Source organism: Branchiostoma floridae, chromosome 14 (assembly GCF_000003815.2).
Source record: "Branchiostoma floridae strain S238N-H82 chromosome 14, Bfl_VNyyK, whole genome shotgun sequence".
NCBI lineage: Eukaryota > Metazoa > Chordata > Leptocardii > Amphioxiformes > Branchiostomatidae > Branchiostoma > Branchiostoma floridae.
In genome coordinates, this window is record NC_049992.1 from 6081918 (window position 1) to 6103139 (window position 21222).

The 21222-nt window shown below is 40.3% G+C and overlaps 1 protein-coding gene across 1 annotated transcript; it reads right to left on the reverse strand.

Moving 5' to 3' along the window:
• Window positions 1-14613: 14613 nt before the first annotated feature.
• On the reverse strand, window positions 14614-17577 carry LOC118430763 (alpha-2,8-sialyltransferase 8B-like). The gene is made up of 4 exons (XM_035841783.1): window positions 17510-17577; window positions 16726-16969; window positions 15846-16105; window positions 14614-15031 (listed from the first exon to the last, which is right to left on the reverse strand). The coding sequence occupies exons 1-4, from the start codon at window positions 17515-17517 to the stop codon at window positions 14761-14763; spliced, it is 783 nt and encodes a 260-aa protein (XP_035697676.1). The 5' UTR covers window positions 17518-17577; the 3' UTR covers window positions 14614-14760.
• Window positions 17578-21222: the final 3645 nt, after the last annotated feature.

Genomic DNA, 21222 nt, shown 5'->3' on the forward strand with positions numbered 1-21222 from the left:
TTAGAGTCGTAGGGTATGGGTTATCTTTTTTTGTAATCTTTAGGCTGGCCCCAACTCTAGTGATACATATTACAATATAGTTGGACCACGTGAACTGAAATACATGAGGACTCTTTTTTCAATTACATATATCCTTCATTAGATAGGACAAGCAGTGCGTTTACTTCAATAAGAAGAAGGCTGAATAAAATTTTAACTGAAAGCTACGTGGCTCCGCTGCTTACCCCCACAAAGTCTAGGGCGGGCAGGTTTTTCTAGGATGATAGGGAAACAGAAAACACAACATTTTCCCCTGCGCCTAACTAAGGATGTGCTTGCATTGATCTTTGTTTTCATGTTTGTGTTTTGCATGTTGTTCAGTTTACCACGGCCTTTGTGTTTTAAACATGCCGTTTATGAGTAAAATACTTTGGGATATGAATGAATAGCTAGTTGGAAAATATGGAAATATTAACGCATTAGCATTGTCTTCTCAGTAAGCTATTAAGATATAAATTTGACAATCACAGCGCGCACACGTTTCCTTATCAACAAGAAAACATCATCAGTTTGTAATTAGTGAATTTTATGCAGGAGATGAAATATAAACCTTACAGCATTGTTATTTCGTGTAGTCTACATGATTGAGACTGTTACTGAAGGAAAACACCCTTGAACAATTACTCAAGTCAATAAACCTGTTTGTTCAGAACTCGGCGGTTGACATTTTTATATTACATATAATATCAACGCATACACGTGCATCTCGGCAGCTATAGACTGTCAAAAAATGTCTCCCTCTCACTCTGAAGTAACATAACCTTTCAAACGTCAGTTGTGACATATAGTTTATATATTTTGTGATTGTAGTACCCTATTGCTACAACTACGAAGGTAAATAACACAATTCATAAGCCCTCAACTTCTAAGACATTTATGAACAGGCTGTCAATATTCCACTGCCAATCACTTCAAATTTAACCACAAAACAAAGTTTGATAGACCAGCCGTCTGTCTGCCCACGTGTGGGGCCGCACAGATGAACGCGGGGACGTGTCTGACTTTTGTGATCGTGGAAGGGAGATCCATATTGTAGATTCTTAAAATATATACAAGGATCTGTGAAATATAGTTAATGAGAGTTTTTAAAAAGTCTAAAATTGATCAAGATGGACTGATAGCCATCGCAAATTTCGAGGTGCGTGTGTTTACCTTTAAAAAAGTAGTAACTGATTGATAAAAATTCTATTAACTGTGTACATACGTGACTAATAAATCTTCAAACTTTAACGAGTCTAGAAGAAGTCTAATAAAAAAATATGTTGATAAACTCGGGCAAGGGAGTATGTGTAGGATGTATGCACATCTATTCAGATATCATTCAGACCACTTGACTACTGGATACCAAATAGTTCTTAATATTATAGTGCGCATTGACTATTTGGAACTAAGAAAGATGAAGAAAAAGACAGAGAGAAAGAGAACGAGGAAGAGAATTGTAATGTATACTGTACGTAGATTCGAAGTACCTGTAATAATATACCTAGTACACTCTTCTGTAACCACAAATATTGTTCGTCGATGTAGGTTAGACATCCAGGTAATAGATACGCCAAAAATAGTTACTCAAGCAACTGGAAATGGTTTTGAAACGGTCAATATAACAAATATTGTTTCTGTGTATATTTCAGTATTTATTCTCAATTCTCTACACGTAAAAATAAAATAAAACTCATTTAGTAACAGAATTGAAAAAATGCCTCCCTTTTAATGAGATTTTCTAAGGTAGTAGAATTCTAAACGCTATTGGGGACGAAATTACTCTCAACACACAACTTGAGTCACGACGTCTTTCATCCCTCCCCTAGCTAGAGTGGCATCTTAGAACTAACCAGAACTGATATTCTAACAGCTGTGCAGTGAGTCCTGATGAATCATGTCAGCTTGTTGTGTCCGTAAAGCTTTCAACGCTAATGGATATAGTCGTTAGGGGAAGTTCCTTTAGCAGCAGGTAAAAACATCATTTAAGGCAAAGAGTACATTTCTGTGAAGGTCGCCAAAGTCAATTGATTACCTCTGATAACCTGAAGATATTACCAGACTTGTTGTAAAATATGACGTACACAATGAAAAATACTTATGACTACATACACAGGACCATTTACCTGTTTGTACAATACTTTATAAAGGTAATCCATTTTGTCGGGCACAGTTGGACACTGCACATGGCGATTTCGCGATAGTGTTACACCTGATCTTGTTAGGCATGTGATGTAAAACTAGCAAAAACAAGCTTACAGACAAGTGTTTCTTTCATAAAGCTAAGCACAACCCTCACTAAACATATCCCATTTCTGTCAGACCGTCTCTATTCAATATAAACTTCGCATGGCGAATATTTCATTACTACAAAGCACTACATTGTCAGTACTTTGATGTTTTTTGTTAATGAAGTCCTACATTTCATTCTTGTAACCTGATTATAGTTTTGGTTTTGCGAATTAAGATGTGCTAATCAGATTAAACAAGGTTCTCTATTTCATCTTCTTACACATTTGTCTCGTTTAGGAATGGCATTACTTCTACATTTAATCAAACGTTTGCAGTAATCCTTGATAAACTGACAAAAACCCGGTGACAGTAATTTGAAAAAAAAAAGAGAGAAATTTTAATCAACAACAGTCTGTCTGCTGCCTGGCTTAAGGTGGTATCTCACTGCACTTTGGGCACCAGTGCGGCACTGCGGGGTTCGTTCACTGCGGCACTGTTGTGTAATTTTCGCCGATTTTTTTTAGATAATTCTGATATTGCGTAATACGTAAACATATGACTTAGAAGACATAAAAATACACAAAACGTAAGAAATTCGTTGAGTAATTTTTCGAACCCCGCAGTGCAGCAACGGTGCCCCAAGTTCAGTGAGATACCACCTTTATAGTTAAAATGTGAAGGACTAACTGCATGCATAGATAGAGTTCAGGATTCAATTGCGTGAGTCATGCCTCATGAAAATCAAAGGATGAAATACAAAAATACATTGCCGTCATTGAGTTTTCTGAACAAGGACATCTTCTTGATGGATTCTTTCTTTTCAGCCTTCGTGCTTATCACAACAAGCAAGCAAGAGCAAAACTTTATCGCAAAGTGAACTACAGTACGTCACATCATACGTCGTTCCTTTTGAAGCCATCATTCCTGACTAATACAAAAAAGTCATTGATGAATAAAAAGCCTTCGAGCAAATGGAAGACTATTCCATTTGCATTTCAAGAATCAATTTTGCAGAATCGCTTTAGATACTTACTTGTTGGCGGAAGCTCAATAGAGCTATGATATGATTGTGGCTACAACATAGATCAAAACAGGACAATATGTATCTGTATCTGTAAGTGCGTCACTAGTCCATTTCTTGATAATGACATACTAAAAATAAAACCTCTCAAGTCCTCCACGACCGGAAGCAATTCATTCTTTAGAATGATTGCAGATTGGGCAATATCTAGCCAGAAAGTAGTCCATGTGGATGGTAGTTTGCTTTTAGTTTGAGAGAGTACAGAGGAGGCTTCGTTCCTGTATATAATAGATTGTTTCCGCGTAGAAATATAGACCATATGATTTGTTTTATCAACATGGCAAAGACAGGAAAGGTCAAGATGACATTGTACATGTGGACCAAAGGCTTACAGTATTTTCACATGAGTAGCATACATAAACAGCGACATATATTCATTTCAAATTCTCAGCTTTGTCAACGTTAACGTAGTGGTACGTGCACGGTGGCTTTGTGGTTATGGTTTCAGACTCAGAACCTTGGATACTGAGTTTGAATCATTGACAGTTCCCCATGTTGTACCCTTGGGAAAGACACTAATTTCCTCACTCGCCTCAAGTGGAGATGAGGACGTAATTTTTAGCTAGGGACGTTCCTCGGGTAGGACGGTAGATAGAGGTCCTGTGTTCGAGGAGAGACACACCTCGACCATTTAAGATAACTTACCACAGTTACCATATTGAGTAAGCGTCCTTCCCAATGTGAGTTGATCCAATAGTTCTGTCTGGATATGCAGCTTTTACTCCGCAGTACAAAACGGAACTGTAACACCAGGTGTTAAAAAGTTTTAAAACCGGTGTACCAATAAGAAGGAGCGATGGTTTAATTGGGTTTTTCCGGTGTTCATAGCATAAGGATCAGGTGTTATGACACCATATACACCTCAGGGCGGGTCATTAACCCTTAACTAATACACCAGCTTGTCCGGCACGTGGCGCGGCAATAGCTGGCCTTATCAAGCTAAACAACCTGTCACACCTAACATTTACGTATCTAGCTGCGAGCGTTTTAGTTACAGTTACTGTTGAGTATGGCTCACGGTAGCCTCTTAATTTGCTGCCACTCATCATTAAGATGTGAGTGAGCATTGCAGCGAATCAATGCCTAAGTATCTAAAAACACGAGGAACAACACATTGTTCGATGAATAGGCAACAAACGACTCATCCAATGTGTGACTTTTCGTGGCTTAGAACGCAACTGCGCAGGATTTGCACCGGCAGCCGCATCGTTTTTACAAACTCTTTCTATATCTCTAAATACGTACAAGCTTCTCCTGTTATTTTACGCTTCGATCGAGATCATTTAAGATATCAGCTTATTCTTAAGTTTGTTAAACTTTTGGTAGGATCCGACTTGACGTATAGAGTACGATGTTTTATGTTTTTGAACTTTGATAATTCATTTAGTAATCCTGCTTGAATTTTGAAGGATTGAAAATGAAGATCTAGCATCTTGCGATCATTCCTGGATTCCTAATCGTCACATTCTTCTTCTTAAATTACAAGATGATATTGAACTGTTGAAAATAGTCATCTTCGGTGCACAACAGGAACATCATTTCGTTGGAGAAATAGGGATCGTCATTCAATGGGTGAACTCTCTTGGCTTAGAATACCTGCACTGGCATCTTACAATAACTTTTTACAAACTCCGTCTATATTTCAAAAAAGCATCTCAATATGTTTCACAGTTTACCTAAAAATCATTTCAGAGATCAACTTGTTCTTGAGCTTGTCAAACTTCCAAGGAAATCCGACTTGACGGAAGGAATACAATGATTTATGCACTTTTTAAAAAATTTGCAGACTTACATTGCGTTTCTGGGCAAAACCTGGTTAGGAAAATTTTGAGGTGAATTTCCTGACGAAAATAATGACTACGTAAAGACGTTTAATGTATTTTCAATTGTGGTAGAGTCTCAAGTTCCTCTCGTGACTTTCTTTGAAAATATCAATTTCTTTAAAGCTAAAATACATTGAAAGCTAAAAGTGTATGATTGAACATTAAGGACAAGTGTATTAGGTTTTTGCTCTTTCAAATTCCATTTTACCGGTACTTATTGTCCATCCACTTCCGAAACAGCAAAAAGGAAACAACGAGGGAATAGTCCTTATATAATAACTACATCAGCGTATAAGACATTACAAAAAGTAAATGTAGCTCCTTTCTATCGCTTAAGAAGAACAGGTCACTGAGAATCATTTCCGGTGAGCTGATTTATTTGACGTACAGCATCTGCTACGGAGTTTATAAGATTTGTGGTACATCTATTCATACTGCATGTCATAGAGTACTTCCTAAGGGATTTACAGGGACAACAGCATTGCCAAGGAATTTGATTTAAGCCACAGTCACGATGTTACTTGGACACAGAAGCCTTTCAGGTCCCCAGTAGGTCACGACCTATCAGATGGTTGATACGATTGCCGTCTCAAGGGAGGAACATTCCGTTGTGGACTTTCATCGGGTTATCACTAAAACTCCCCCTCACGTACCCGACCTGTGCGCGTTATTTCAGTGACTGGAGTATACACCTGACTCGTGATTGTGCAATTCTAAACGTCTTTCTCTTCCATGGCTGTGACTTATGCTTAAGTTCGTGCGGCTTAAGGATTGGGAGCATCTTGTTTCGTTTCTTGCTCTTTTCTTTTTATTCCTACCTAACTAGGTTTTTACTGATTATTACAATTTCTACAAAGGATAAGGTAGTGATTCAGACTAATAATAGTAAATTTCTAGTCAAATTACTTACTAAATATAAAAGACTAGTTCTTATTGACTTATTCTAGTAAATGAGCCCCTGCATATCAGTACATGATTGTATTTGCTAATTGGATTAGACAATCAGTTCAGTCATGAATTTGGATATCTATTGGAAGTCTCTTTTTGTTGCATCAGAAGTTAAAACTTTTATTAAGTGATATCCCAAATGTGTCAGTGAATGAAATTTCGTTGAATATACATGAAGAATATAAAATGACGTAATGACCTTGTGTCAGTATATAACGTTACCGTAATTCATGTAAGTATGGTCCATTAAAGAATGGCTAAGTCTACTGTGAGCCTCAATGTTACCTGTTTACTGTATCCTTTTTCACGAGACCATCAACTTTACAACCAACAAACGAGCTCTGTTCCCGCCAAAAACAACGTCATAGGAGAGAGTCGATTGCATGATTAATTTCTTGAGAGAGAGAAGGGTATCCTGCTATCATGTCTCCAAGGAATGGCTTATGCCGTGTGGAATTCTAGCCGAATGATTTCGTCATTAAAGGAAAACATGAGCTGCTGAAGGAATCTTATCTTTCATATTACCAACCTCTTCCCAAAAGAGCAATACTTGGTCGCTATCACACCGTAAATCAGTTGTTCCGTGAATAAGGTAAGAAATAAAGGACGTGAGAACCAGGAGGTGATGTCATCTTGAGTGGCCGGCCGCGGTGCAAACTTAAAGCCGTGGCAATTTGCCGAAATGTCTGGATAAAACGCTAGTGCTCTGCCAAATGTTCCAATAGAAATTAGGTCTATTCAAGTCCTAGAATCTCTAAGAATATTTTAAGGAAAATGTTTAGGTTTATGTATTCATTGTGCTTAACAACATTTGTGAAAGGAGTGACGTAACAAGCGATAATCACCTTTTCAAGATGTCAGCCCAGAGGCCAGACTGTAAAGTTTGAACCACTACACCTTTATTTAGACTGTGTTTGTTGTTATTGTTTTATTGTGCTCGACGTTTGACTCTTCTCCAACAAACTGTGCCTTTACAGGCCACCCGAGACGACGAATTAAGGTGCTAATTTTCACCTAAGTGGTAAGCAGATTAGTTAAGTGCCTTTCCCAGCTGTACAGGTGTGGGGACTTTCAGCTTCTCAGTCAGGAGCACTACCCACACGAACACCTGGCCTTCTCGGCATTATCTTCCGTGCATTCTAACATAGATAGAAACATCAACAAGAATACACCATAAGGGACAAAAATACCATGGATCCGATAAACACATATAAGCTGGAAAGAAACTGAATACAAATCATTCTTGCCAAATCTCCCCCAATACATCAGCGTTCTCTTTTGAAAGTTGGCCATACGGACACTTGTATCATGGATGGCTGTCAACATAATACCTGGTCCGAGAATTTATGACCCTCGATTTCAATTACTGATATGTATGATGACTAGCCTCTGATGTGACGCCATCATCTGCAATGGTGGCTATATCTCCACCCAAGTGATACACGTATCAAATATCACCTCAGAACTTTAATTTGAACGAAATCTATCTCGTTGTCTTTTATGTCTTCGATGACCTGTATAAGACGGTTTCTCATGACACGAACGAAAGTTTTGTGGGAGAGATCGTTTGAAATTCCGCCCAAGTAATCCCAAAGTTTTATCTAGGAGAGTTTGCTGGAAGAGTTGTGTGTTCTCTCGCGGAAGGTCGATAGATGTGGATTATGAGATAACACTGGGTTGCAGCGGTCCATACAACACTTTAACCATTTCCAAGCGTCCCTTGTGAACTCGCCTGAGAGAGATGTCGCTATCTCATCACATTCGGCTAATTGTGCGCAATCTATTTCAATCGCAGCGGTTCGGAGCGTTGCTAGTCTGTAGAATAGAGTTTAGGAAGTTGGAAATTTTTCAACATTGCTGGTTCCTTTGCCGATGGTGATCTAACTTCATCTTCGAAGAATCCATCGTAATTGGCGAGTGTTTTTTGTTATTTGTTGTTGCTTGTGGACAGACGGGGACAATGTGACACTGCACTAAAGTTAGCAACTTATTTTTACAGTGCCACATGCAAATTACAGACAGAAAAGGTAAATGTATCTTTTTTACCTCCTCCCCGACCAAGCCAGGTACGAATTTTACGCATGGGTGAAGTGAGGAAGGTTGTGTAAAGTGCCTTTCCCAAGGGCACAACGTGGGGGGCAAGGCAAGTACCTCAAAGCCCCGAGCCCAATACTCTACCAGTTACGCTACCAAGATGCCACGAGTAATTTGATTATTAGCAGGTCTGAGATCGAAATTTCTCGGTCTCAGGTTTCATTCCGGGTGTTCTGGCTAGAAGTCACGTCCTTGGTAAGGGAACTTAACACACCACCCAGTAGTAAACAATGGGTACCTGACATCGGCTGGGGAGGTGGTGGAACGAGATAGAGGGACGTGCCTTGCCTTCCCGGTCCTAGACACAGTGGATAACAACAATTCACCGCTCCTAAGGCTTCAGAAATAAAATGTAACCACCTCTTACCACAGTACAACCACAGGAAAAAACTTACTTCTGAGCTTTCAGCTGCCTCTAAAGTGATTTCCGTTGTTAGAATGAATCACATGGAAATTGTACGTTTCTTGGTCGAACAAAGTCACTCTACTGACAAAGACACAATTTCATAGACTGCTGCAACGTTCACTTCGTGGTAAAAGGCTTCCAAATGCATACCAAGAGGTAATTCAATTTGATTTCAAGGCTGATATGTTAACACAATGCTTTGTGGTTATGTTGTTAGTAGCCAACGTATCCTTTAAATGTCAAGAGTCGAGGGTAATAACGTCGCTGATGTCGAAGACACACTCTGATGTAAAGCATAACGGCAATGACGCAGTACATGTCATCTCGAATCTCCAAGCTTCTAAATTGTCTTGGCAGCGTCTTATAAGGTTAAGCACGTCCCGGGAGTTTCCACACACATAGTGCAGTTCTATAAATAGCCTTGTGAAGTTAAAACGCAAATCGATGTTTCGACCAGGAAAGCAACCTTGTCGCCACTTACAAACGCCTGGGAGTTTAAACTTAATCTGGAATTGACTTTTCGTACTTTTCAATCTCAAAGTCTATTAACATTAGCTAAAGGCGTCTGTCCTCTCTGATATTAATGGTTTGGTCCTGCCAAGTTTCTATTTCTAGAGTTTGTATCGCTATATTTCTTCTCGGTGGCGCCTTTGTGAGATCAAAACGCCGTTCATGTCCTACTGCTCTAATTCAATCTATCTACAGCTGTTTGACCGCTAGGGCACTACGAGGCACCTGGCAAACAGTTTTCTCCACCCTTCTCGAGTTTTTGGTTCGCGATTTTCAACGTTGCTTGGTTCCCTTGTGCCTGAAAAGGGACTTTGCCGAGGAAGACAGTTTGCCGTTGTTACGCCCGTTTCTATCCTCGTCACCCCCATCCTGCCATCTTTTCCGTCGCCTACATTTCGGACCTTTTCCAGGCCCTTTTCCCGGCCCGTACTACTTCGAGAGTCTGGGAGTTTGAAAAGGTTAACATATTGAGAGAAGTGATTAGATAATCCCCAAGGCGCTGTCGCTGCCCGGAAGAAAAGCGCGGCCACCTCTGATGTCATTTTTCATTACAAACCAGGCTGCGTGATGAACAGGATGCGCTGTCACGTCCAATCAAGGACCTCCTCACCAAAACTGACCCGGCAACGCAACAACGTCCAACCCGGTACAGTTTATGTAGGTCACTGCGGGGGCGAGGGAAATGTTAACGGATGAAATCTACGTGGCAGACCATCTCTATCACTTAATTTTCATTAGTGTGAAGTGCACATTTGCTTTACTTCTTCACCTGTCAACGATTGGAAATCAGTTGTATCTAAACGAGCTGAAGCGTGGTTCAACACGTTTGACTTTTGCGAAATTGGGTTCGCGTCCTGAGGGCCTGTAATACTGCCACACATGGTTTCCCTTTGGACATTTTGTCAGGAGTTTGTCAGGACAAGTTTTGAAGATAGCGAAAGTTTCTGTCGTCCCTAGTTTTTGGAGTTGCCAATATCACTCTGTACCTTACATTGAAGACAAAAAAGGTTGTATTGATTACAATAAATCCTTGTTGTCAGGCTTTGTCTTTAACGCATTCACAAGGGCTGTGAATCTGTGATACAACTTTGTCGCGGAAAAAAAGATTAACGGACGCTTAAGATTGTCTTCGCCTGTATGCTATCATTCATGTTGTTAACAGCGTAGAACGCCTGTCAGAAGAAAGAACAAGGAGATCACCTAATTATAGAAGAAAGTATTGTTGTCTTATCTTCCTAGCGCTTCTTCCGTATTATCTACCAGCACCACAGAATATTCTTACATTCATTAGCTATGCCTAAATAAAGGCGCAGGGTAGGAATGATCAAGGATGCTCTGGCGGGGATTAAAAACTAGTTTCCTTATACACCCACGTCCTGTAGTTGTAATTAGAAATCTGAATCGACCAATTTGGTATTAAGATCAGAGTCTACGGGCGGCAAGGGGACGTTCGTGAAAGGTACGATACAATAAAATGAAGTTTGTTCTCCTTTACTTTGCGTGTTTTCCTTGTTGCATCCCTGTTGTCAACAATATTATGAAACATTCTTTGCACTGGTTGATTGTAGATAGAGTGTAACCGTCTGAACTCCCTTTGCAAAATGTGGTGTTAAAGGGTTGGTGAAGTTTTCATCAGAAAACCCTGGTGTTTTTGGAGATTTTTCCAACATTTCATGTTTTCGTCAATTTCTATGTAATAGCAAACAACACACAAAAAGAGCTATCATGGTATTCGCAAAAGGCCATGTTTGGGGATATTTTAAACTTTTGGTTCCTTTGCTGCCATCGTCTGTTGCATGGCGTCGTTGTTATGCAAATGTGCGCAGTAAGAATGCGCACTGAGATATGACGCACACGTACCAATACTCCCACCTTTATGACGTCACAAACTACAAGATTTGTGCAAACTTTACGCCAAACCATTTGCTTATAAATGTCACTTGGTCCATTCGCTCAAATTAAATTGACCGTTCATGTGAGAGGCCAAGCCACCTACGCTTTCCGTGATTTTATCTCAAAACTTTGACGTGCTCGTTAAACTTTTTAAAGCAGGGCACAAACACTCCTGATCTGTTAACAACATCGTCATTCAAATCCACCAATAAACGCACTGTAACATCTTCGGCAACTTTTGCATTATGCATCGTCCTTGAAGTCAGGTAGACTTTGATCTTTTATTACAGGTACTCTTTTTTATCATCTCCATGAAAATGGCATCTGTCTCTACCTCTCTCTCTCTCAACAGACACAAAGTTTGAACTAGAGATATTGTGTGCGTGTTTCTGTTTGTGTGTGTTGTGAGAGAGAGAGAGAGAGAGAGAGAGAGAGATAAAGAGAGAGGGAGAGAGAGAGAGAGAGAGAGAGAGAGAGAGAGAGATTACTAGCAACTCGAAGCGCTGGCGAGGCATAGCAACATGGGCCACAGAACACAACCAAGGTCAATCTGGGCCAAAGGGGCGGATCAATTTCAACGCGGAAGATTACTCGGAAGAAACGCGCAAAATCAATTTTCACCAAAAATACAACCGCCAGTCCTTTGTGCTTCTCATACAAGTTGATATAACGTTATAATGTCATTTAGCGGAAGATTATAAAATATTTGAACACAAACCTTGACCCTCAAAACCAATTCGTCACTTTTCACCTTGCGGACTATCGTGTTGAGCCACATGTCCTATATTCTGTGCGAAATACATGTACATACTTTACACACAACTATCCCCGCTGTTCGACGTGGGTTAAGCTTACGCATGAGTAATTGTTGAGGCTAGGCGTTGAGGCTGCGACCCTTCCTAGTCCCTTGGGTGCAAGCTCCTATTCTCATTTCAACGACATTAAGCCTTGATATGGTGAGAAAATAGCGCGGATAAACCAGATCCTTCCAAGACAAATGACTCGTTCACTTTGGAATCAGACTGCAATTTCTTCGGGATTTTAATGTCAATTTTGCCGCTTGATGTGAGACTATTCCGTGGCCGGTCTTATAATAAAGTCATTTCCTGTATCATCCGTATTAACAAAATGGGTAAGCAGCATTACGATTAATCCAATTTTTATGAAGAAAGTGACTTTTTATGACCCGGATTTCTAACGCCTTCTGATAACGACACCATCACAGCAAAGCTCACTTGGGTCGAAGTACTGCGAATGATATACATCCAGTATTACTTTTCAGTGCTGCGTGGGAACGGTGTTGTAATATACAGCCTATTGGCCTTGAAACATTTGAACACTGCATTTAGAGAGGTGAAGCACAGAGTTAGGTTAAACGCCTTCCCTGTTGATATTATCTTACGATATCGATTTCAACACATATACATGTATATCTAGCAAACAGGTTAGACAGAACGAAAGATACTTATATTCTCTTACAACGTATCAAAATTTATTTCAAATAAAGCATGATGTACCTATGTGGTGACTATTCAACGAGACCAACGAGAATAAAGCAACAGCATATCTAGGATATTTGAATACCAAAAACTGGAAGTTTTGCTGCAGTACCAAGGTTAGTCACCAGGAGCCCTAAAGTCGACCTTGACCTTTGTGTTTTTTTAAAAGCTACCCACATACTCAATGTCCTGCACAATGCTGCAAAAACACAGAATTGCACACAAACACACACACACACACACAAACACACGCACACACACACACACACACACACACACAAACAAACAAACAAACAAACAAACAAACAAAGAGAGGGGGCAGAGAGAGAGAGAAACTGGGCCCGAAACTTTATCTTCGTCTTTGAGGGAAGTTCAGGAAGGTAAATTAAAACTTTGACCAAGGAGGTTATAACCTTCCTGCTTTAACCAGATGCTTTGAAATGACCCTGGACCCCGAAAGCGTTGAACATGACCCCATTTGACCTATATTAACCCCTGTCGCCTTCGCTTAACCCTTTATCGACCAATTTTTCTCAGCGGATGAAAAGACCACTCCGAGAATACTTACACTCAGTAACCAGTCTCAATACTCAATACCAAGTCATTGAATTGGCAATTACTCATGCGTAAAACCTTAGGCAGCAATTTGGTGACCTCTGACATCACTTGGATAAGGAGTGCTAAAAGGCCAAAGTTCATAAAGTTCAACGATTTTCTTAACTTCTAACTTATTGGGCGAGCTGTATACTAAACTGGTACTTGTATTTTATACTAAGCCTAATTGTATCTGGACGAATTGAAGAGATTTTTCAAAACAGAATTTCAAAAAGACAACCGCAGTCTGTTTCTTTATTCTCCCTACTCGTCCCTCAATGTGTGTCAATTTTTCACTTAACTTAAAAAACATCACGACACATTTAGAGGAAAGATTCCAACTGCTTCGGTACACAATAAGAAAAAAACAAGACTTCTGAGCAATTCCTAATGACAAAAATACATTTCCCACGCCCATAATCGAAAGAAATCCCTTGACTAAGGAAACAATTACAAATTTAACACTAAGATGTAAATGCACATCCTTGAGTACGCATGCGTGGTCTGGCACCCGGGACTGTCCAGTGACCTATCAGGGAAGATTGAGCGCGTCCAGAAGAGAGCCCTGAGGATCATCCTGGGACCAGAGTACGCCACCTATGAGTCTGCTCTGTGCACAACTGGTCTCAGTCGTCTGGACTCTAGAAGAGACATCCTATGTCTTAGATATGCATAGTCTCTTGCGAACTCTAGCAGATACAGTTCATGGCTTCCATCGCGGCGGGGGGATGTCCACAACAGAACTCTGAGAAATAATGTCAGCTACACCAGTTTCAAATGTAGGACGTCCCGGTTTAGTAACAGCACTCTCCCCTATTGCGTTAGACTCCTCAATGAAAACTTGTAGTGTTTTAAGAAACAGACAGTTTAGTTTTAATGAATTTAATATGATGTACTATGTATTCGTTAATGAAATTGTGAAGAAATTATGTTAATGTGAAGAAATCGATGTACAAAAATTTGCAATTCAGCCCTTGGGCTGCAACAGTTTTTTAATCTAATAAACCATTTCTCTCTCTCTCTTGACACTGCGGCTGACTCTCGAAGCTTGTAGACTGGAATGGGCGTGACGTCATAGATGCGTCACACTTACGTCACGTTATGTTAAACATCAAACAGGATGTGACGTAAGAGTTGATGCTTAGCTTCAAGAGCATCGATACAGGTGTGTCATGTGTCGTACTCAATGCTAAAGCTATATAATAAACGTAATTACGTTAGCTGTGCGACAAAGCTATGTCGCGAGGTGCAGGTTTCCACCAAACCTCACTAAAGTGGTGGATAAACAGGTAGAAACTGGACATAAGATGTCTACTTGGAACCAAGATCGCTGTTGTGGGTCTTTATTATTTTGTTCAGAGATCAAAAGAACAAATAGTCTGCTTTTATTTGTGTCCGAACATCAATTAATAAGCAATAACATAAACATAAACTCTTGGATATAATCCATAAAGCTAACAAAACTGATCATGAGATGGATATATAGATGGATGGATAAATGGGTGGATAGATGGATGGAAGGATGGATGGATGGATAGAAGGAAAGACAATTGGATACAATATTGGAAGAATTGTAATATTAATATGAATGCCTAGTATTACATGTTTTGTCGGTAGAATCCAATAAGTCTCCTACCAGATGGTATTATTACCGCAGAATCATTAATAACATACGTCTGAAACAAGCTTTATTGCCCCACTCTTGTGAAGCGTTGTAAGAAAGTCATATTCAACACTAAAGTTGTGCCTGTTTCTGTGACTAACGGGGGTACGATCATAGTAGTGGTAGAACAGCGTCCTGTTGCGCATGTCCGTGGCGAATGGGAAGAAGCCGTACAGGGTGATGACGTCACAGAACGTCGTTCCCAGGATGAAGGCGATGAGCCCGGATGTCGGAGATTGCAACTCGGGAATCAACGTTGCACTCAGCAAGCTGGGTAAACACAGCAGTGGTGAAAACAAGTAACGCCAGTTCACCTTTATCCACTGGGTTAACTTATATCCGTTGTTTTAAGAAAAAAAACAAGGTTTTTAGCCATTTAAGGATATCAAGTCGACGGACGGTGGTTTTAAACTACAATCTTTTGAAAATATTACAATTTGAAATTAACCATCCAACGACTTCATCTCCTTTTTTTTAACAACGGATATAGGTAACCCCACGGATAAAGGTGAACTAGCGTTACATAGTATCTACCGATTTTGTTGCTTGTCTGTCTATTGCCATATCTATCAATATCTCGTCGTCCTCTCTTCCCGTCTCTATTGATGTATGGCTTTATGTCTATCAGATTCTATCAGATTCTATGTATGCCTATAGGTGGTGTCTCACTGCACTTGGGGCACCGGTGCGGCACTAGAGGGTTCGAGGGATTTTTTTGGTACTTTGCTGTCTTCTAAGTCATACGCATTACGGTATATGTAGATTATAAAAAATCGGCAAAAATAACACAACAGTACTACAGTGCCGCACTGGTGCCCCAAGTGCAGTGAGAAACCACCTTAAGTAGTAAGGTTACATGAATCGCTACGTGTCTTTGTGGTTCGCATGGTGCTGAGGTTACTCTACAAGCAGAGGTTGAGTTGCGTAGATATAATAGATATAACGTTAGTTGTAGCCGGAAAAATTACACCGGCGCTCCTCTTACTTTCGACACAAGAAGACATCACTGTTTTTATCCTCAGAGATAGAATAAACTGAAAAAAAGGTGCAGTATATACTGTTTCGTGGTTCTTAGCTTTCTTACCGAGTGATTTTACGTGGCAAGTAGTCCCGAGAATAAGTAATTGAGATGTTCAGGCCGTTGTTTGCCAGACTGGTTTCCAGAGCTAGTAGGGCCTCCTTGACTTGGTTTGACATTCCTTTAATATAACTGATGACGCCATGGTTCAGAGGGGACAAGCGTTCCACAAGTGCTTCCCGTGTGGTGGTGTCTGATAGTTTCCTCGGCAGTCGTTTGGCGAGGGCCAAATTGACTAAAGTCATGTTCGCCTTTGTCCCAACGTCCTGTTTATAAAAGGACGATATGATTGATAAAAAGAAATTTCTAACCGCTATAAACACACTTCCATGCAGCCGTTCACTTTCTGGGTAGGTACTCTCAACTGCTAGGCACTCTCCATAATAAGTCTTGATTACTTAGTGAAGGTATGTGTTCTAGTTGAACATGATTATCATACAGACATTATCATATTTTAAACTGATACGAGTGAGACAAGTTCACATAGTCAGAACTCGGTACAATAAGTAGGTAAGGTGGTATCAAAGTTACTGCACTTGGGGCACCGGTGTGGCACTGCAGGGTTCGAAGGATTACTCAACGAATTTCAGAGATAAAGAACGAATTTCCTTTCGCTTTTTGTATTTTTTTTCTTCTGAGTCATATTTTTACTTATTACGCAATATCTAACTCGGCGCAAAATCGGCGAAAATAACACAAAAGTGACGCAGTGAACGAACCCCGCAGTGCTGCATCGGTGCCCCAAGTGCACTGAGATACCACATGTAGGTAGTCGACGTACGGGGTTCAGTACCTAGGCAAGAAAAAATATCTGACAATTCCCAGTTGTTAAAAATCAAACATAGCGAACAGTTAAACACTTGCGTCGTATAGCTTTATTGTTTACCTTCTCATAGTTTTTGACGGGCGCCATGTTGATTCTGATGACGTAATCATGATAATCGATCTCGTTCCCACAGTTGCTGTTGAGAAGAATCCCGCCATTTCCGATGATTGCGCATGCGCGGTAATGCCCAACAGGTGTACTTGTGACGCACTTTTTCTTTCCTCTACATTTTTCATTGTTTTCCTCCATGTCCGAGAAGTAGACAAAATTCGTCGAGGTGTCGAAATGTTGCATAGTCAGATTTCTGCAAGTACATTGGGACTTTTATATGACGACACTTTTGCTCAGATCTACGTAATCTTGTTTATTGGGGCTTATTGTCGTTGCAACGCAACGTGTGATTGGCACACTTTAAAAAAAAACTACATATTCAAAGACCTATATTTTGTCTAGAACATTTTTTTTACCCGATGTATCCATCTGCCTAATATACCCATGTTCTCATTAATGAGATGTTTGTATATGCGTGTATTTGTGACCCACACGAATTTACGACAAATTTACGCTGTCTTCTTAAGCCATCAGACCCGACTGGACATTTATAAGACGACAGGTTTGCTCAGAATTATGTAATCTTGTTTATTGGGGCTTATTGACCCAATTTACTGCAGTCACGTGAGTTATGCAAGCGTGACGTCATCAATGGGTCAAAGGCTTTTGTGCCCGCCGTCCCGGTTGATGGATGTGATAAAATAACAAGAGTAATATCCCTATAATTATAAAACATTCATGTTCATGTCAAAAAGTGGTTCAAAATGCAGCATGAAATGAAATGAAGTCATACCTGATCATATCTTTGGTGTTGTCAGTGGTTTTGTGTGTGTTCGAAACATTGAACAATGGGTGTGATATCCTTCTGCAAGCCAAAATAAAATGTAAACGAGTTATAGTTATGTAGACAAAGTGATATGTTAATCTAACATAGTATATATTGTCAAAGGCACACAAAAATAGGCTTACTCTTATTTTTAGCACTAGTTAGTAATTTTACACGACTGTTGGTGCTAGGATAAAAATTTCTACGCTTCTGACAGGAAGCTTATTTCTGATTGGCCCCATTTTTTCCGTATTCCTCTCAAATCATTCCAAATTTAAGCATAAACGTATCGTCAGTACTACTTACCTCTGAATTGTGTATACTGAGTTCCAGTCGCAAAGACTGATCACGATCATAGTTGTCGTCGCTAGACAGCAGAGTGTCAGAAATGTACAGAAAACGGACGGTTCGCCAGGAGAAGCCATTGTGGGGGTAGAATTTGGGTCAGAAACCAATATGGACGTCAAATTATTTCATAATGACACCAAGGTTGTCCCCTGTTAATAATCTTGTGAAATTTTAGTGGTCATGCAATACGTTGTTTTGTAGTAACGGAGGGAGCGAACCCCCGATCCTACCGTATTACCGAAAAAAGTCTGAATAGGGTTTATGTCAAGAGCGAGCAACTGTGCGTGTGTTTACGGATATGGGATATTGTGCATCCTGTATCCTGTATGTGACTCACTCAACCCAACTTATGATAGATGAATAAAAGCATTGTCAAAGCGGTCCTTGTGACACTGACACACGGACATCATGTGGAGGTTAAATTGTGGTATTCCCCTAGGTCTGGTTGTGCCATAGTAGTGTCTTTTATGTGCATTACTCGGTGTGTGTCTATGTTTTTGGATATTTGTGGCCCACATAATAAGGTAATGAAAAATACCCCGCAGCAGTTCCCCAAAAGCAGCCAGGGGACACAAACTTTCATCGATATCACTCTCTGTCCCAAGAGCTACATGTACCTACGTATACCACTAAAAAATACAACCAAAGCATGTCCAGAACATGTCATATTAAAGACAGAACTTCTGCTGGAGTATGCTACAAAGTCGCCAGGAGTATCTAGGAGGCCCACTGTCAAACTTGACCTTTGATTTTCTGACCCTCATCCACCTACCAAATATCATCAAGACCACCAAAGGCTTTTCGAGTTATGCTGTATACACACACACGCGCACACACACACACACAAACACACACACACACAAACACACACACATAACACACATAAACACACCGAATACATAATCTCCTTGGAGAAGGTAATGATTCTGAATGCCTTAGCTATTCTATCTCTGAATCCCTAATCATGCCTTTTTTTTCATTTTGTGTATTATTCGTGTACCTGCCCCAAAAGTAAAATGCTGTACGAGCGTGTGTTTATAGCGCTTAGAAATTTTACTGTTTACGTGACCTAAATTTGGCCATTTCTTTACAAGACCCTGCGACCAGTTCAGCTATCAATCCCTAAATCAGGTCTTATCATTTAATGCAGGAAATTTGTACATGTTCTTTATTGATTATGCAAATAAGCTGCCCTGTACAGCCTGAACGTTTTCAGAAATACGTGGCGGACGTGGCCTCCCAAAAAAAGTACGGACAAATTGCACGTACGGCGGGTTGTGCCCTTGGCTTTATGTAACGCTAGTTGACGCATTTTCTGATACACATAACTGATGACAGCGGACAGCGATGTGCGGAGATAATCTGATTAATGAAACCGCAGGACTGAAACCACTCCCTGGGGACCCTCGGGAGATCGGTCCATTCCTGTTGACTGAATCTGGGGCTTAATGTTTAATAAGAGAGACAAATTACCTCAGCGTACAGCCGGCCAATCTGTCACTCAACCGGGATGCGTGACATATCACGATTTGATGTTTGTAGTAGCCTCGAAATTAGACTCCATGACAAGGCCATTGACATAAAGTTACATTCATAACATGTATGTTCACCAACTCTATTTTCAAGGAAAGGAACATTTTTGGGGCTTTCCTTCTTCCTCTTCTTATTTGTCTTCTACAAGCAAAAAATGTGACCAGTGACTGTTAGCAGGTGGCTATTTAGCAAAGTTTGTTGGACATTCTGTGGCGTTGACAGATCGATTACATAATGTAGAGGCAGGACAGAGCTGGAGGTACTTCTAACCCTTCTCCGAGTTAACATGCACCTTGAACAGGGACTGACTCTCAAACCTACACCCCTTCCAAAAGACAGGCACAGCCTCAACCGAACTGTCCCTATCTAGGATTCCACCAGGCTCTTTCAGTTACTAACTAGTTGAGACCAGGAGCTCAACTGTGAGGCTACTACCAGTTGAGCTACAGGGACCCCGTAAAATTAGCTGACAGCTGGATATTGGAAACCAGACGTTCCGAGCACGGAGCCTGCTTTTTGAGACTAGTCTGTGGTGATTTTCGGACAAGCGCACGGAGGATTATGTCAACAGTTCGCGGTCCTTCGTCGTGTTTGTCTGACGCTTGAACGCACGCGGTGCGCAAATTGAAACGTGGAATGTCATCCTCGAGCGAATTAAAACCGCTTTCCACACTTAGAACGGAAGGACTGGATGGATTATTCTCGCCCTTTTCCTTCCACAAAGTGTTTCTGTGATATTGAACCTCTAGATGTTCAAAAGAACGGTGAACAGCTCTAGCTAGCCTACTCAAGACGACTCAAGATCATGCTGGCTGTTGTATCTAACGTTACAAAGCTCTCTGTAATTGGCCTATGGGAGGAAATAAAGACCACACACACCACAAGCCATTCTTTGGGTACTGCTTCAATAGTCTTTCAAGCTTCAGTTTGAACACACAAGTATCATTTACAAGGCAGAAGAATCTATAAAGTAAAGTTGTTCTGAAAAAGTCAACATCAAACCAAAGTGAAAACAATTTCTATTGGACTATCTAAAACTTGTCTTCTCCTCCGTTACATACATGTATCAACATAGAATATAAAACCTGATCTTTAACAAGATCTGCTCAGTGTCACTAATAAAAGATAGTGGATGGCGCTATCTGAAACTTCTGACCATTGCCAAATTCATCCGGCAGTTGCTTGAGTAATTGCTATTTTGGCGTATAATCGGTTCTTAAGATCGCTTAATACATATTCTTGTTGTCCCCATGTGCCTTCAGTTTCACGTTCAAGTCCAAACCATGGTTTGCAAAACAAATTTGGCAAAGATGTCAACTTTTATTATACGGACAATACTTTAAGATGGCGCGTGTGGCATTTTAGCATGTATTATCAAGATCCAATTTCCGGTCTTGGCTAAGCAGATTCAAATGTGGCATTTTCTATATCGATCCCTCTCATTAACACCAATCTTCATGCAGTAGATTGTAAGAGGATTTTTGTCATGGAAAATGTGAAAAGTCCCCTCTTACCAAAGGATTAGAGCTTGTGTTACCAGAAGATATTGAGCTTATGTAATTACGCCCGTTCACTATCTTACAAGAGGTGGAACACTTAAGGTGGTATCTCACTGCAGTTGGGTCACCGGTGCGGCACTGAGGGGTTCAAAAGATTACCCGAATTTCAGAGATAAAGTCTGCAATAACTCCAATTTAAAGTTTGCTTTAAGACCTAGACACTTTGTTATACACTGTTTGTTATACACCCTTTATGTTACCTGCAATTAACCCACGGGAAAGAATATAGGTTTACAATAA

Excerpts from the sequence above, each read along its gene's own strand:
- LOC118430763 (XM_035841783.1), bottom strand. Across the intron at positions 16,106-16,725 it reads CCGTCAAAAACTATGAGAAG|GACGTTGGGACAAAGGCGAA; the intron begins GTAAACAATAAA and ends TTTTATAAACAG. Across the intron at positions 15,032-15,845 it reads TTGCCACGTAAAATCACTCG|CTTGCTGAGTGCAACGTTGA; the intron begins GTAAGAAAGCTA and ends GTGTTTACCCAG.